The sequence below is a fragment of the Leptonychotes weddellii genome, chromosome 6 (assembly GCF_054177405.1).
Source record: "Leptonychotes weddellii isolate Sample4059 chromosome 6, ASM5417740v2, whole genome shotgun sequence".
Lineage (NCBI taxonomy): Eukaryota > Metazoa > Chordata > Mammalia > Carnivora > Phocidae > Leptonychotes > Leptonychotes weddellii.
In genome coordinates this window covers 138,261,024-138,276,154 of record NC_138374.1, presented here as the reverse complement: position 1 = coordinate 138,276,154, position 15,131 = coordinate 138,261,024, and the positions used below count along the sequence as shown (strand labels likewise).

At 48.0% G+C, this 15,131-nt stretch overlaps 2 protein-coding genes and 1 non-coding gene across 3 annotated transcripts; 2 read left to right on the top strand and 1 right to left on the bottom strand.

The window, feature by feature from the left end:
- The first annotated feature begins 5,322 nt into the window (after positions 1–5,322).
- SNAPIN (SNAP associated protein) lies at positions 5,323–7,011 on the top strand. Its single transcript, XM_006748099.3, has 4 exons — positions 5,323–5,517; positions 5,750–5,796; positions 6,070–6,188; positions 6,444–7,011. Exons 1-4 carry the CDS (start codon positions 5,372–5,374, stop codon positions 6,543–6,545), a joined length of 414 nt encoding a protein of 137 aa, XP_006748162.1. The 5' UTR covers positions 5,323–5,371; the 3' UTR covers positions 6,546–7,011.
- A 187-nt stretch (positions 7,012–7,198) lies between these two features.
- Positions 7,199–14,788, bottom strand: ILF2 (interleukin enhancer binding factor 2). Its single transcript, XM_081825563.1, has 14 exons — positions 14,645–14,788; positions 14,184–14,243; positions 13,931–13,973; positions 13,401–13,505; positions 12,730–12,807; positions 12,076–12,178; positions 11,167–11,232; positions 9,731–9,847; positions 9,168–9,246; positions 8,824–8,911; positions 8,369–8,430; positions 8,177–8,291; positions 7,867–7,957; positions 7,199–7,716 (listed from the first exon to the last, which is right to left on the bottom strand). Exons 1-14 carry the CDS (start codon positions 14,647–14,649, stop codon positions 7,556–7,558), a joined length of 1,173 nt encoding a protein of 390 aa, XP_081681689.1. The 5' UTR covers positions 14,650–14,788; the 3' UTR covers positions 7,199–7,555.
- Positions 14,789–14,972: 184 nt separating this feature from the next.
- Positions 14,973–15,044, top strand: TRNAM-CAU (transfer RNA methionine (anticodon CAU)). The gene has a single exon. It is a non-coding gene; the product is annotated as a tRNA-Met (tRNA).
- The last annotated feature ends 87 nt before the right edge of the window (positions 15,045–15,131 follow it).

Sequence of the window (15,131 nt, the reverse complement as noted above, 5' to 3'; positions counted from 1 at the left end):
TCCGAGAGCCGCTGTAGCAAATTAACTGAACCCAAGGAAGGGGTGGTGGGACCCTCCAATCTATACCTGGTCAGCCAGAAGCACAGGGGACAAGCTGGGCTTGCAACTGGTGTCTGAAGGGTGGGGGTTGGCCATCATGCACTTAACCTGTGGGGTCTGATGCTACCTCTGGGGAGACCTTGCCAGAATGGAGTTGAATTCTCAGAACCCAAAAGACACAGGGATGGAAGGTACACATAGTTGAAAAGCTATCTGGAAGTCTTGGGTGAAATGAGTACTTCCAAAATGCCCTAAAGCTTTATCCTTTGCATTTTAACCTGTTAAATTCTGCTTAAACCTGTTTAATGCACAGGCCCAAATGGAGTCACTTAGGCCAAGTCACCAAACCTGGGCTTTATACTTAACCTAATTGTAGTTTCAACCTCCCCCAGAAATGTAGTCTTAACTGGTCAGTCAGGAATTTTCTGGTCAGCACCAATCAGGCAATCTGTCACAAGGGCCCTCTCCGTACCCCCCACGCCCCCAAAGGAAGGTGAGGTCATCTGCAGGATAAGACCCCTCTGCCTTTCCCCCAAGGGAAGGTGACCTTGCCTGGAGCAAACCTTTCTTTTACTAATAACTTTTTGCCTCACCCTCCTTCCTACAAAACCCTTCCATTTTTGTACAACTCCTCAGAGTTCCCCTCTCCTTGCTGGTTGGGATGAAGATGCTTGATTCACGTATTGCTTAATAAAGCCAATTAGATCTTCAAAATTACTCATTTGAATTTTTGCTCTTTAACAAACTAAAAGCACATCCTCTAAAGGAATTTCATTTCTGGAGAAAGCCAGGGAGCAACCAGAGGAGAGGAGATGGGGGGAAAACTAGAAAGATAAAAGGACAGGCCTCTGAGGCCTTCTCACGCTCCTCAGTGCTGCCAAGGCCAGACTCCACCCTCAGCTTCTGACTCCTTTGTGATAAGCAGGAGTCCTGGAGTCTAACCAGATCCTGGTCTGACCAGGGAACCCACCCATGGGGCAGGTGGGGACAGCAACTCTCTAGAAGCACCAGTTGGGGGAAAAAAAGCTGGAATCTCAGGCCTCACTGCCTGCTCTACGCCTTTCCAACACCCATCCCAGTGCTGCCCCCTTCGGCTCTGCCGTTGAAGCATTGTAGGGCTCCCTAAACCAAGTTCTGACCTCCCAGAAAGTGGGGTGGATGAGGAAATCCCTGTCCCTTACCTGGACCTGACTCTCAGGGCCCCCTTCCCAGGTAAAGCCCCCCCCCCCAAGCAGGACCCTCTGAAAACCCTGACCACCACCCCGCCCCCCCCAGGCTCCCCACTGGGTGTGGGGGCACACCTAGCCTGCTGGGCAAAGGGCACGGTGGGCTTGTACCACCTGAACCAGTGCAGCTTCTCCCTGAAGAGCCTCCTCAGGACCAGCAAGGAGGGGGCAGGTCAACCTAAGCACCTCTCAGGTGACCGGGCGAGGACAGGAGGCAGTTGTTTTTTGTTTATTTGAGAGAGAGCGCAAGCATGAGCAGGTGGGAGGGCGAGAGAGAGGGAGAAGCAGACTTCCCACTGAGCAGGGAGCCAGACAACATGGGGCTCCATCCCAGGACCCTGGGATCCTGACCTGAGTCGATGGCAGGTGAAGGCAGACGCTTAACTGACTGAGTCACCCAGGCGCTCCTGAGAATAGGGCAGTTCTTATGACCTACATCCCCTACAGCCTCTATGGAGAAGCCAAGAACTGGAGGGCCACTGCTACGTTTTAGAGTGCAGGCAGGGAGGAGGGGGGCTCTTCACTGAAGACTTTGTGCCATGATGCCTGGAATTTGATAAACATTTAAAGAATGAATAATTGAGGGGCACCTGGGTGGCTCAGTCGTTAAGCGTCTGCCTTCGGCTCAGGTCATGATCCCAGCGTCCTGGGATCGAGCCCCACATCGGGCTCCCTGCTCCGCGGGAAGCCTGCTTCTCCCTCTCCCACTCCCCCTGCTTGTGTTCCCTCTCTTGCTGTGTCTCTCTCTGTCAAATAAATAAATAAAATCTTAAAAAAAAAAAAAAAAGAATGAATAATTGAGCCAGCACTGGCCTTCAAGCCGTTACCAAATCTCAGAGTTTCTGTAAAACCTGTTAAAAAACAAAATTCAACTAAATAAATCTGGAGATCTAATTGGCTTTATTAAGTAACTCGTGAATCAAGCATCATCCCATCCAGCAAGGAGAGGGGAACTCTGAGGAGTTGTACAAAAATGGAAGGGTTTTGTAGGAAGGAGGGTGAGGCAAAAAGTTATTAGTAAAAGAAAGGTTTGCTCCAGGCAAGGTCACCTTCCCTTGGGGGAAAGGCAGAGGGGTCTTATCCTGCAGATGACCTCACCTTCCTTTGGGGGCGTGGGGGGTACGGAGAGGGCCCTTGTGACAGATTGCCTGATTGGTGCTGACCAGAAAATTCCTGACTGACCAGTTAAGACTACATTTCTGGGGGAGGTTGAAACTACAATTAGGTTAAGTATAAAGCCCAGGTCTGGTGACTTGGCCTGACATAAGTGACCCCATCTTAGGCCCTTGGTTTTCCTTTCAACAGACCCTTGCCTGGTCTCCCTTACAGAGGTATCCAAGAAACCATGGAAAGATGGATTCTAAAGTCTCTTTCAGAAAATAAATAAATAAATAAAATAAAATAATAGAATCTCTTTCAGGGGTGCCTGGGTGGCTCAGTTGGTGGAGCATGAGTCTCTTGATCTCAGGGTGGTGAGTTCAAGCCCCACGTTGGGGGTAGAGTTTTTTGGGGTTTTTTTAAGATTTTATTTATTTGAGAGAGAGAGAATGTGAGAGCGGGGAGGGTCAGAGGAAGAAGCAGACTCCCCGCTGAGCAGGGAGCCCAATGCAGGACTCTATCCCGGGACTCCAGGATCAGGACCTGAGCCGAAGGCAGTTGCTTAACCAACTGAGCCACCCAGGTGCCCCTATAAAAAAAATAATAGAGGCCCCTCGGTGGCTCAGTTGATTAAGCGTCCGCCTTTGGCTCAGGTCATGATCCCAGGGGCCTAGGATCAAGACCGGAATCCAGCTGCCTGCTCAGCAGGAAGTCTGCTTCTCTCTCTCCCTCCACCCCTCCCCATGCTCGTGCTCTTTCTCTCTCACTTGCTCTCTCTCTCTCAAATAAATAAATAAAATCTTTAAAAATAAATAATTAATACAACAAAGTCCTTTTCAGCATTTGTATTCTCTGAGCAGGTTATTATGTAACTGATATTATAGAGTGCAGATTGACCTGGAGGGTAGAGAGACTACAGGCAAGAAGATCAATCAGGAGGTGTTGCAGTGCCCTCATGAGAGATAAGAGCTAACTGGAGGTGATAGGAAGTGTGGAAAGGAAAGCTTAAAAACAGAATACTGAGTGATTTTTCTCAGAGAACCAGCCTTTGAAGTAGGATTACCAGGTAAGATACATTCAAAAATTATTTGTTGTTGGGGCGTCTGAATGGTTAGGCGTCCAACTCTTTTTAAGATTTTATTTTATTTATGTATTTGAGAGAGAGAGAGAGAGAGGGAGAGGGAGCACCAGCAGGGAGGAGAGGGAGAAGCAGGCTCCCTGCGGATGTGAGGCTTGATCCCAGGACTCTGGGATCATGACCCGAGCCAAAGGCAGGTGCTTAACTAACTGAGCCACCCAGGCGCCCCAGGCGTCTGACTCTTGATTTTGGCTTGGTCATGATCTCAGGGTCATGAGATCGAGCCCACATCAGGACCCATGCTCAGCGGGGAGTATGGGACTCTCTGTGCTCCCCTCTCCACTCTCTCTCAAATAAATAAATAAATAAGATCTAAAAAAAAAAAAATGTTGTTTATCTGAAATTCAAATTTACCTAGTGTCCCAGAATTTTTTTGATTGTTCTGTTTTCCAAATCTCACAACCTTACTTCAAAAGGTACCTGAAAGGACTCTGGCCCAACTTGGGAGCATTTTGTCTAGACACTGAGCCACTAACCTCCTTTCCCTGCCCAGACCAGCCCTTATTCTCTCTCCAGTACAGGCCTCAAGGACTTAGCCCTTAATTCCTTCCTCTTCAACACTGTCACCACTCTCTATCCTCTGGGCTTCCCCCTCGCTAGGCCTGACTGTGGAGCAGGGTAGTTACCCTAGCTACCCGCTTCCCGTTGCTGACTCCCATTATAAGCCTCCAGCCTCTCATGAGACTTTTAGCTCTAATCACTAGAGGGAAAGATACAGAGAAATAAAGATAATAAACAACAAAAAGTGTACAAGGCTTTAAAAGTTATCACACTTGGAGCCTCGGGTTCCCAGCTGTGGACCACCACTCTCCCACAGTGATTTAAACACCTCCTCTTTTATTCCTGAGGTTGAAGCTCAAGGCTGAACATTCTGGTGCCATTTATCTCTGGGGACCCCTTTGCCCTCCAGGAGCACTTCTACACACACCTTACCCCAGGGCCACAGGACTGCGAGCCACTGGAACACTCTAGAGCTTAAGAGACTGTGCCTTTTGTTGAGAATTCAACAAGACATGTAAACTCTGGAAAGCCATGAAAAACACAACAAAACTAAGGAAACTTTTTGAAGGAAGGAAAAAATGAAAATATGGAAACACATGTAGGTTTTAAGTTTTGCTTTACTGTGGCAAAACACACATAAAATTTACCCTTTACCCATTTTTAAGTGTACAGGTCAGTGGCACTAAGTAAATGCACATTACTGTGTCATCGTTACTCATCTCTAGAATTTTTTAATCATCCCATACTGAAACTCTACCCATTAAACAGTAATTCCCCCGGCAACCCTGTTCTGATAGAGACCTAAAACCACATTCTATCTTCATGAATTTGACCCCTCTGGGTACTTCATGTAATAACCAGACAGCATTTGTCCTTCTGCTCTGCTTATTTCACTCAGCAGTCTCCAAAGCTCATCCGCATGTATCAGAATTGCATTCCCTTTTAAGACTTAATAATATTCCTCTGCGGTTTTGTAGACACTACAGTGCCATTAAAAAGTACACTCTCAAAGTTAGAAATCTGAAACTATATATACGATGAATACAATCTGGTTAGCGTGGGAGGGCTAAGCGCAACCGGGGAGACAAGCATTTCTTTTTCACCTTTGCAGTACACCAAAGACAGCCGCCCCCAAAATGGCTCCTCCCAGCCCTCCCGCGGTCTGGAGACGCCCCCCAACACCGCCTCTCCGGGGCCTCCAAGGAACTGCCGCTCCGCCCGCCCCGCCCCCGGTCGCGGAGACTCGGTTTCCCAGAAGTCCCCAGGCTGGGTTCAGCCGGCAGCTCCTGGGCGTCCCCTGGTGGCGCACTTCAGCGCGACTCCAGTTCCCGGCGGCCCGCGCGGCACGTTCCCGGCGGAAGGGCTGCTCATGATGGCTGCGGCTGGTTCCGCCGCTGTGTCCGGGGCAGGGACCCCAGTGGCAGGTCCCGCAGGCCGCGACCTCTTCGCCGAGGGGCTCCTCGAGTTCCTGCGACCGGCTGTGCAGCAGCTGGACTCTCACGTCCACGCCGTCAGGTCCGAGAGGGAGGGGCGGGGCGGGGCCGCTCCTCGGGGGAAAGGCGGGTTGCCGGAAGGGGCGGGGCCTATGCCGGAAGGGGCCAGTCCCGGGTGGGACTGGCGGGAGGCCGGGCCGGTGGGCGGGAAGCCGCGGGTGGTGATGGCTTCTTCCGGCACTTGGGGAGTCCCTAGGGGAGTGGGTTTTTCGAGTCCCATAAAGTGACAGTGTGGGCCTCGTACTTCTTTGCAGAGAGAGCCAGGTAGAGCTACGAGAACAAATTGACAACCTAGCTACTGGTGAGTAAGCACCCCCTTAGACCAGCGACACTGCCACACACTTTTAGGGCCTCACGTCGCACTTTTAGGGCCTCATGTTTAGCCGAGCTCGGGGTGGGTTTCGGTCGTATGCTTCCAGGGCTTCAGGGCTGCAGTGGATTCCTGCTTTCCTGAGTTTCTAGTGGCCGGCCCGTGTGGGTGCAGGCGTGTTTGCATCCCATTTACCAGCCTGCTCTCCCTACGAACATGAAGGGAACCATTAGGTGTTAGCTGCTCCTTCCTTCCATCCCCCAGAACTGTGCCGAATCAATGAGGATCAAAAAGTGGCCCTGGACCTCGACCCCTACGTGAAGAAGCTCCTTAATGCCCGGCGGCGAGTTGTCTTGGTCAACAACATTCTACAGAATGCGCAGGTAAAAGAATTCCCTGCCAGCAGGGATTCTTTACAAGTCCACTGGGACATCCCAAAGTCCCCAACACAGTGAAAGGGAGTTGTCAACTAGTGTCAGCCGTGATAGAACTCTTGTTCTCAGTACCCAGTTGCTCTCCTGTACATTCTTACATTCCTTAGAGATGGGAGCAAGCCCAAGGTATCTTCCAGCACCTAGTTGACAGGGAGTGCTGAAGCCTTTCACAGAGCAGTTATAATTCCAAATCTTGTCTTGTAGGAACGGCTGAGGAGGCTAAACCACAGCGTGGCCAAGGAAACAGCCCGCAGGAGGGCAATGCTGGATTCAGGAGTTTACCCGCCTGGTTCCCCAAGCAAGTAACAGGCCAGAAGATGGGACCCATGCATTGCCTCGGAGTAGCACAAGTACTGTTCCGGAGCTGCCTTGTTTCCTCCAGGACTCCCTGCAGACCTTGGGACATCAAAAAGGCAGCCCTGTTGTTTCTCTTTGAAGCACTTAAGTCTTACCTGTTTATATGGGGTCCCAAAGAAACCTGTATACAGCAGGACTAATGATCCCAAAGGACTTATTATGGCTCTTGCTTCCAAGAATGAGCTGAGGCCTCTACATACTCAAGACCCAGCTCCTCTACCTTCAGGCCTAGTTCTGTTCTGTTGCATGTCCTCTACTTGTGGCTTTTTTCCTTTTGTTTACAGAGGATTTGGAGAAGAGGGCAGGCAAAGTCCAGGGAATGACTCCTGTCTACCCTCTTTTGTTGATTGCACGTGGCTTGAATATAGTAGCAGCACAGCTAGAACCATATAATCCAATAAATGCTTAAACAGTGTTTTAGTTTACTCTGGTATATGAAAAGGTTCCAAGAGTCTTTGTACCCAAGTCTTTGTACTTTAATTCAAATATAGCTTCAAATTGTGATCTAGTGTTTACAATGAAAAGATTCAAGTATCACTTTCACTGAAGAATACAGAAAGCAAAAAAGGTTGCCAGATACCAAGGAAAAACAAGACCAAGAGCCCTACTAGGAAGTACTTTAATCTTTTTCTTAGGAAAAAAAAAAAAAAATCCAGACACTAACAGTTCACAACAACAAAATACTGGTTGAGAGAGGTTTCCAGGAACTGGGTTCTCCGAAGTCTTAGGAAGAAAAGCTGGTATCCTGCTTCATTATAGATGATGGATGGCATAGGTCATAAATGGGAGACTTCTGGCTACTGAGCCAATCAGAACCCAGTGGAATGACACTTCCTTCTATAGAGTTTATTTTCCGTCTCCCCTATCCCTCAGAAATGCCACCATATAAAGCCCAGGAGCAGTTAGCTTAGGCTACAGTCTTCCCCTTGGAAAAGAAAGGGGGTGAAGAGAAAGGAAGGTCACTCCTGAGTCTCCATGCTTTCCTCTTCCTCTCCTTGAGGTGGTTCTTCTGTATTCTCCTCTTCTTCCTCCCCTTCCTTCTTCTCTGGTGGCTTCTCATAAGCCTTTTCTGAAGGTGTCACTATCACTCCATCCCAGGTAGATATTTCAGAAGCAAGATCTAGAAAAGAAAAAGTGATTTCAGGCCAAGTAGCCCAGCATACAAGTCGTGATCTACACAGTAGAAATATCAAGACATCTGAGTAGTGCAGTACTTCTTTGCAGACCACAGAGTAGCATAAAGAACCCCTGACCCACAGTGATCACTCACAGCTGGCATCACCCTCCTGGCCAAGAATCTTCCGAAAACCACCATGTGAGAGGATTCGGACCAGAGTCTGAGCTGTGTAGCACACCATGTCCTAAAGGAGAGCAAAGTGAGAGTAAACTAGCAAGATGAATCAAAGTACCTTATCTGATGAACATTCTCATGAAAAAAAAAGATGAAGACAACTTTAATTTCAAGACGAAAGTCTGTGAGAACCCCTAAATCCTGACCCCTAAAGACCATATTCCCTTTGCCTTCTGACCTAGAGTAGTCGAGTGGGGCCCAACAGACCATATCAGAGCTGTCCCAATACCTGTTGTTCCAGAGTCATGACTGTGTGTACTCTGAAGTTACCACTCTCACAGGGGTCAGTGATACCCACTGACCCTGGCAGGAACAGTCCTGCAGCCAGAATCTGTAAGCAACGCCTGAAACACACAAGAACATTAAAAGAACACAGAAGACAACTTATATCCAGCCCCAAACCCAAAGCAGCTTGTTATACCTGTATGCCACATTTAGGGCCAAAGGCTGTCTGGTGGGATTGTTCATCACGGCATAGTGCCCCTGGAAAATAAACAATCTGGTAGGTGTGCCATAAACTTGGCATATCTAGCCAAATAAGCTCAAACTTTAAACCATCAAAGAGAAAACTGGTTATTAAGGCCTAGCTATAAAGTTCAGAAGCATTCTGAAATGGCTGTTCATTCAGTAATTTCCTCTCATCATCACATTATTGAAATGACATCAGTAACAAAAAGGCATAGGGGCAGCCAATTACTCATTCAATTGAATACTCCAAAAACCTAAGGAAGTAATAAACCTTGAGTATTTACTGAATTACCTGCCCACCATGAAATTTATTTTCAGCTTCACCAAATTTCAGACCCTGATAGGTTTCAGAATAACTACTGTTAAAGAGGGATGAGCAGGAACTCCCAATTGCCCTTCTTCACTTACGAGCAGGTCAAGGATCCAGGGTGTGAGGGGCTCAAAGCCAGGAAAACGAATCCTCAGGTCTTTCAGCAGTCTGATGAGAACTTTAACTCTGAAGGTAAGAGGGACCCAGAGATTAAAAGGAATAAGATCGTGTGCTTCCATCCCTGAGGTACAGAGCAGATGCTATTTCCAAAACTACACATTGTTTCTTTCAATCTAAATTTGTTAACCCACCCCCACCATCACCACCAAAAAACAGCCCTGACTTACAGCCAAAAAAGTTGTAACACAGGAAGTATGGGGGATCTGGCTACTCACTGCTAATTAGAAGGATTAGATTATTTTAACTCAAAATAGTGACTCACGTGGACTGAGAAGCATTTTCCTCAAACCAACGGGCATGTCTGATGGCTGCTAAGGCACTCTGCAACACCTTGATATCCACTAGAAGACAAGCAGGACAGGCCACACCGAAACACTCCCGTTATTAAGCAATTCAACCCCGTTGCCACAGTCCAAGAACTTGGAAGGAAGACAGGATAACTTCCTAATTTCTTAAACCACCCCATGTTCCTCAGATCAGCAAGCAAATCACTTGTCCAAAAATCACTACTCCTCCCCCAAATCAAATCTACAAGCATGCAAGATCCACCACTTTCTCCAAGAGCCTACTCCCTCCATAAATATTTCCTCAGTCCTTCTTCAGTCCTCCACTCCAGCTGCTTTCTTAGCCATCCCCTGTGACAATTTCACTAGCGAGCTCATAAAACTCCCCACATTACTAAAGAGGGAGACAACAAAGTCTGGTCAACTTAGGTCCAGAAAGTTTCACGTGGAATAGCAACAAGCTAATAAGTAAACTCAACAACAACTTTATACCATGTTTTGATTTTCCCCCAGCTATCCCAGCAATAGAAAAAAAACTAACAATGGAGTTCTGGGTCCAGTTTTCGGAGATTGGGTGGCACTGTTGTAATGAGAATCTTCACTGTAGCATCAGAAGAACTGATCTCAAAGCCAGTTTCATTGGTCAGCATGGTCAAAACTGAAAGAAAATCAAAAGCTGTAACTTTCCCATTTCCTTTAGATGACCAGAGGTAAATCTACAGTGGGAGTAGGGGAACAGACGGGTTTTTAAAAATAGCAATAGTCCAGGGGCGCCTAGGTGACTCAGTCCACTGGGCGTCTGACTCTCGGTTTTGGCTCGGGTCCTGATGTCAGGGTCCTGAGATCAAGCACCATGTTGGCTCTGCACTGGGCGCAGAGTCTGCTTGTCCCTCTCCCTCCCCCTCTGCCCCTTCTTCCCTGTGAACGAGCGAGTACTCTTGCTCAAATAAGTAAATAAAATCTTTAAAAAAATATTAAGAGTCCAGAATGAGGATTCAGAATACAATTTTAAAAGTAAGAGATGGGGCACCTGGCTGGCTCAGTGGGTAGAGCATGGGACTCTCGATCTCTGGGGTGTGAGTTCAAGCCCCATGTTGGGTGTAGAGATTACTTAAACTTTAAAAAAATAAAAAGTAGGCGCGCCTGGGTGGCTCAGCTGGTTATATATCTGACTCTTGATTTTAGCTCAGGTCATGATCTCAGGGTTGTGGGACCGAGGTCTGCATCTGGCTCTGCACTCAGCATGCAGTCTGCTTGTCCCTCTTCCTCTGCTCCTCCCCCTGCTAAGTAGGTAAAATCTTAAAAAAAAAAAAAAAAAAAAAGGAAGGGTGCTTGGGTGGCTCAGATGGTTAAGAGTCTGCCTTTGGCTCAGGTCATGATCCCAGGGTCCTGGGATCAAGTCCCTTATCAGGCTCCCTGCTTCAGAAGGAAGTCTGCTTCTCCCGCTCCCTCTGGTGCTCCCCCTACTTGTGCTTTCTCTCTCTCCCTCTCTTGCTCTGTCAAATAAATAAATAAAATCTTTAAAAAAAATTAAAAAAAAAAAAAAAACCAGTAGCCTTGACCATTAAAAAAAAAAAAAAAAGGTAAATAAAAGTAAAGATGGGGGCGCCTGGGTGGCTCAGTCATTAAGCGTCTGCCTTTGGCTCAGGTCATGGTCCCAGGGTCCTGGGATCGAGCCCCGCATCGGGCTCCCTGCTCAGCGGGAAGCCTGCTTCTCCCTCTCCCACTCCCCCTGCTTGTGCTCTCTCTCTCGCTGTGTCTCTCTCTATCAAATAAATAAATAAAATCTTAAAAAAAAAAAAAAAGTAAAGATGAACAGGATTTTGAACACTAGAGATTGCTGCCCCAAACTTCCCCAACATAAAACTCTACATTCACTCTTCCTTCTGGGCTGACCTAACTTTGTTAGAAGTGTACTTGTAATTATACACCTGGCTCCTGTGACCATTAAATACATGTTCAGCAACAAACTCAAACCTTCAGAAGGATCCTGTGCTCTTAGGCTTTCCACAACTTTGTTCCCTAGGGCAGCAACAGCTTCCACTAGATTGAGAGAAAAAGAGACCATGAACATTATATAACTATTTAAAGACTTTCTATACATCTCTACACTACTCCACCCTCTGATTTCTGCCCCACATGCAAGGTTGGAGCAACGGCAAGCAAGAATAAACACTTTTACAAGGGGAAACTAACACTTGAACCAGAAACTGGAAGGCTCAGGGAACAGGATACCTCCTATACCCACACCATTTTTTTTTTTTTTTTAAATAGTAGGGTTTCTCATCAGTGGCACTAATCCCATTTTGGGCTGGACAATTCTGTTTGAGGGTCAGAGAGTAGAATATGTCCTGTGCACTGATCTCTACTCCTTTGATGCCAGTAGCCCAAACTATCTCCAGACACTGCCAAATATCCCATGGGAGACAAAAATCACCAAATGAGAAACACTGCCCTTTAGTAACTGGCCATACATTCTTTCGGACACGTGGTCCAGACTTTGTCCCTTATTACCTCAACACACGTTAAAAAAATAAATGTCCCATTTGTCTTCCAAACAAATCTTTCTCACAAGAAATTTGGGCTTTAGGGGCACCTGGGTGGCTCAGTTGGTTAATTGCCTTTGGCTCAGGTCATGATCTCATGGGTCCTGGGATGGAGCCCTGTGTCGGACTCCCTGCTCAGTGGGGAGTCTGCTTCTCTCTCTACTTCTCCCCGCCAAACCCCTCCCCCCCACCACCACTCATGGCTCATGCTCTTTCTCTCTCACTCTCTCAAATAATCAAATAAAATATTAAAAAAAAAAGAAAAGAAATTTGGGCTTTAAAGATCCCTATGCCTCAAACTCAACACTCTGCTCCTGTGGCCAGAAAAAGGTACACTCACATGTTGGCAGAATCTTTAGGATTACCACCAGGTCAGCCACATTGTGTCCTGTAGTCATTGTTCCCTTTTTATATGATCCCACCTGTCGGACTTCTTCAATTTGCTGTTGGAAAAGGGATTTCGGGCGGGGGGGAAATGTAGAAGTGAAAAAGACTGTCTAGGGGCGCCTGGGTGGCCGTTGGTTAAGCATCTGAGTCTGACTTCATCTGGGGTGGTGGTCTCAGGGTCCTGGGATCTGTCTGCATCGGGCTCCCCACTCAGCAGGGATTCTGCTTGTCCCTCTGCCCCGTCCCCCCTCGTGCTCATGCTCTCTCAAATAAATAAATAAAATCTTTAAAAAAAAAAAAAGACTGTCTAGTTCCTCTCAGAAGTCAATTACAACACAATTATTACTCAGATTTAGAAGTAGCAGAAGTCAAATCATATCCCAAAACCACCACATGAAAAGCCTAATACGTTATGGCTAAGTGGTAACACGGATACAAGTCTTGTCCCCAAGATCACCACTACAAAGGAATTCACTGTACTTTCCTTCCTATTTTAGGCTTGGCTTTGGAAAATAAGTAACTGACGAATTAAGATATGGGCACCTAGGAAATACTACCCACACTACCAAGGCTGCCCTTTCCCATGACTGAATCATTAAAAACTCACCACTTCAAATGTCCCTGGAGCCACAATTAAATTATCAATCACATTGTTTATTTTTGTCACCAGAGAAAGGATAGAGGCCTGAAAAACAGCAGGAAACAAAAATACCCTAAAGTGAAAAATTATAAGCAACTTCTCCGAGTTTGAGTATTTTCCCCTAATCTCTTCTACACAAGCTGAATCAATATCTACATAGGGCTTTGAAAACACTCTGACCTTCTGGCCTTGAATATGCCAGAAGACAGTAACTTTCTGACCCAAAGATAGGTCTCCCCAATAAAGATATAAATGCAGGGGCGCCTGGGTGGCTCAGATGGTTAAGCGTCTGCCTTCCGCTCAGGTCATGATCCCAGGGTCCTGGGATCGAGTCCCGCATCGGGCTCCCTGCTCCGCGGGAGCCTGCTTCTCCCTCTCCCTCTACTTTCCCCCCGCTTGTGCTCTCTTGCTGTCAAATAAATAAGTAAAAAATCTTAAAAAAAAAAAAAAAAGCTATAAATACACATGTAATCTGTTTACCTAATCCACGCGGCACTCTCCCTCTACCCACAGTGAGAAATGAGGAGAATTAAAGCCTTCTGTGGAGTTTAGACTCTGGTAACAGTAACCTCACCAGGAGTTAGTCACTTCTCTAGCTTTCTTAGACAAATCTCAGGAAGAAAGCCAAAAGAATATACCTGTTCAGCAGAATTAGGAGCAAGGTCCTGATTCCTCTTCAGCAAAGCCTCACTGAAGGAAGTTTCATCAGGCGCTGGCTTGACCCGGGGGAAGGCCATTTCACACTAAACCGGAAAGAAACAATGATACAGTATTTACCAAAAGCACTATACAAGAGAGATCATTTTCTCCATTGCCACGACAGAAACAACTGAAAACAAAATTCTACACTTGTTTTTACTCCTTAAGATATTCAAACCAGGATACCTGTGGGAAGGACTGGCCACAATTTAAGCTCTCACTGCTTTTACGTTAACAGATAAAGCAGAGACACACGTAATTATTCAGAACAAAGATTACAATCCTGCTACTGTCAACAGTAGCCAAAGAATTATCTTCCCCACCGCGCTCCCGCGCAGCTGACTCAAAACCCCAACTCCGTTCCTGATCCCTTTTTGGACTCGCAGCACTGTTGACTTCACCGACAGAGAGATGCTGGGTTCCAGGAAACTGCAAGTCAACAGTGGTGAACAGCAGCCAAGGTACTCACCAGATAGAAATCAAATGGAATATGTGGCACAAAGGGCCTGAACCTAAAACAAGAAAAACAGTCCAAATTACTCATCAAAAAAATCAAAGGGCTTAGCATCGCGAGGCCAAAGTCGTTCAGCTGGAGCGCACGGAGAGAGAGGCTGCCAAACCACGGCTGGATCTCGCAAGAGCGGGAAGCCTGCGTCCTCCACAACGGCGTAGTCGGCTGACGGAAGCTAACCGGCGCAGGGACGCCGAGCACGGGCACTCACCCTCCTCCTGGGCCTCCTCGGGACCCAAAGCGCCCGCCGCGACCACGGCCTCGGTCACCCCTAGAAAGGCAGAGATTTCCACTTGTTCTGACTCCGCGGCTCTGCACTCCGCTCGCAAGGGGCCCCGCTCCCACTTCCACCTCCGCACTCCCAGTGCCCGCCTCAAACACCGCGTGCCTTGCTGAGCACCCCCGGGGCCCCGGGACGCGGCAGCCCACACGCCTCAGAGACCAGAGCGGCCGCTCCCGGATCCGCCGGAGGGGTGAACCCTGCGTCCCCCGGAGCCGCCATCCCCCGTCGGGACGCGGCCCCGGCGCCCGTCTGCCCGGCCCGCCGCCCTCCGGCCTCAGGCAGCCCCCGGACACGCGGCCCCTTCGGGGATTCCGCCTCCCGTCGGCCCGCCTCCCCAAAGTTTTCGGGCAAATGCGCTAGCCCGGCTCCGAACACCCCAGTGCCCTTACCTCATGGCGTCCTAAAACCCGAACAATGGAGGCCACACCAACCGCCCCTCTCCTCAGAGGAGCAGACACTGGAGACACGGCTTGTCGGCGCGTCCCAACAAACTCTGGCGCGATTGGCTCCCGCCCTACCCCGCCGCTAATGCCCATTGGTTTACTTTGGCAGACCAGTCTGCGAGCCAATAAGAAACACCTGCTGTGTCAGAAATTAGCCAATAAGAACAGATTTAACAGTAGCGACAATTTTTTTTAAGTGGACACTAGATGGCGCGATATGGAGAAGGCACGGTACAGCTTTCTTTAGGAATCCAGAAAACGCACTCTTCCAGGCAGCAGAGTGGCGCAGCGGAAGCGTGCTGGGCCCATAACCCAGAGGTCGATGGATCGAAACCATCCTCTGCTACGAAGTGCTCCTTTTCCTGTTTACTTTTCTTAAGTGATTAGAACCACTCTCTTACTTTTCCCTCCTTCAAAAATGCAGGCTTTAGAA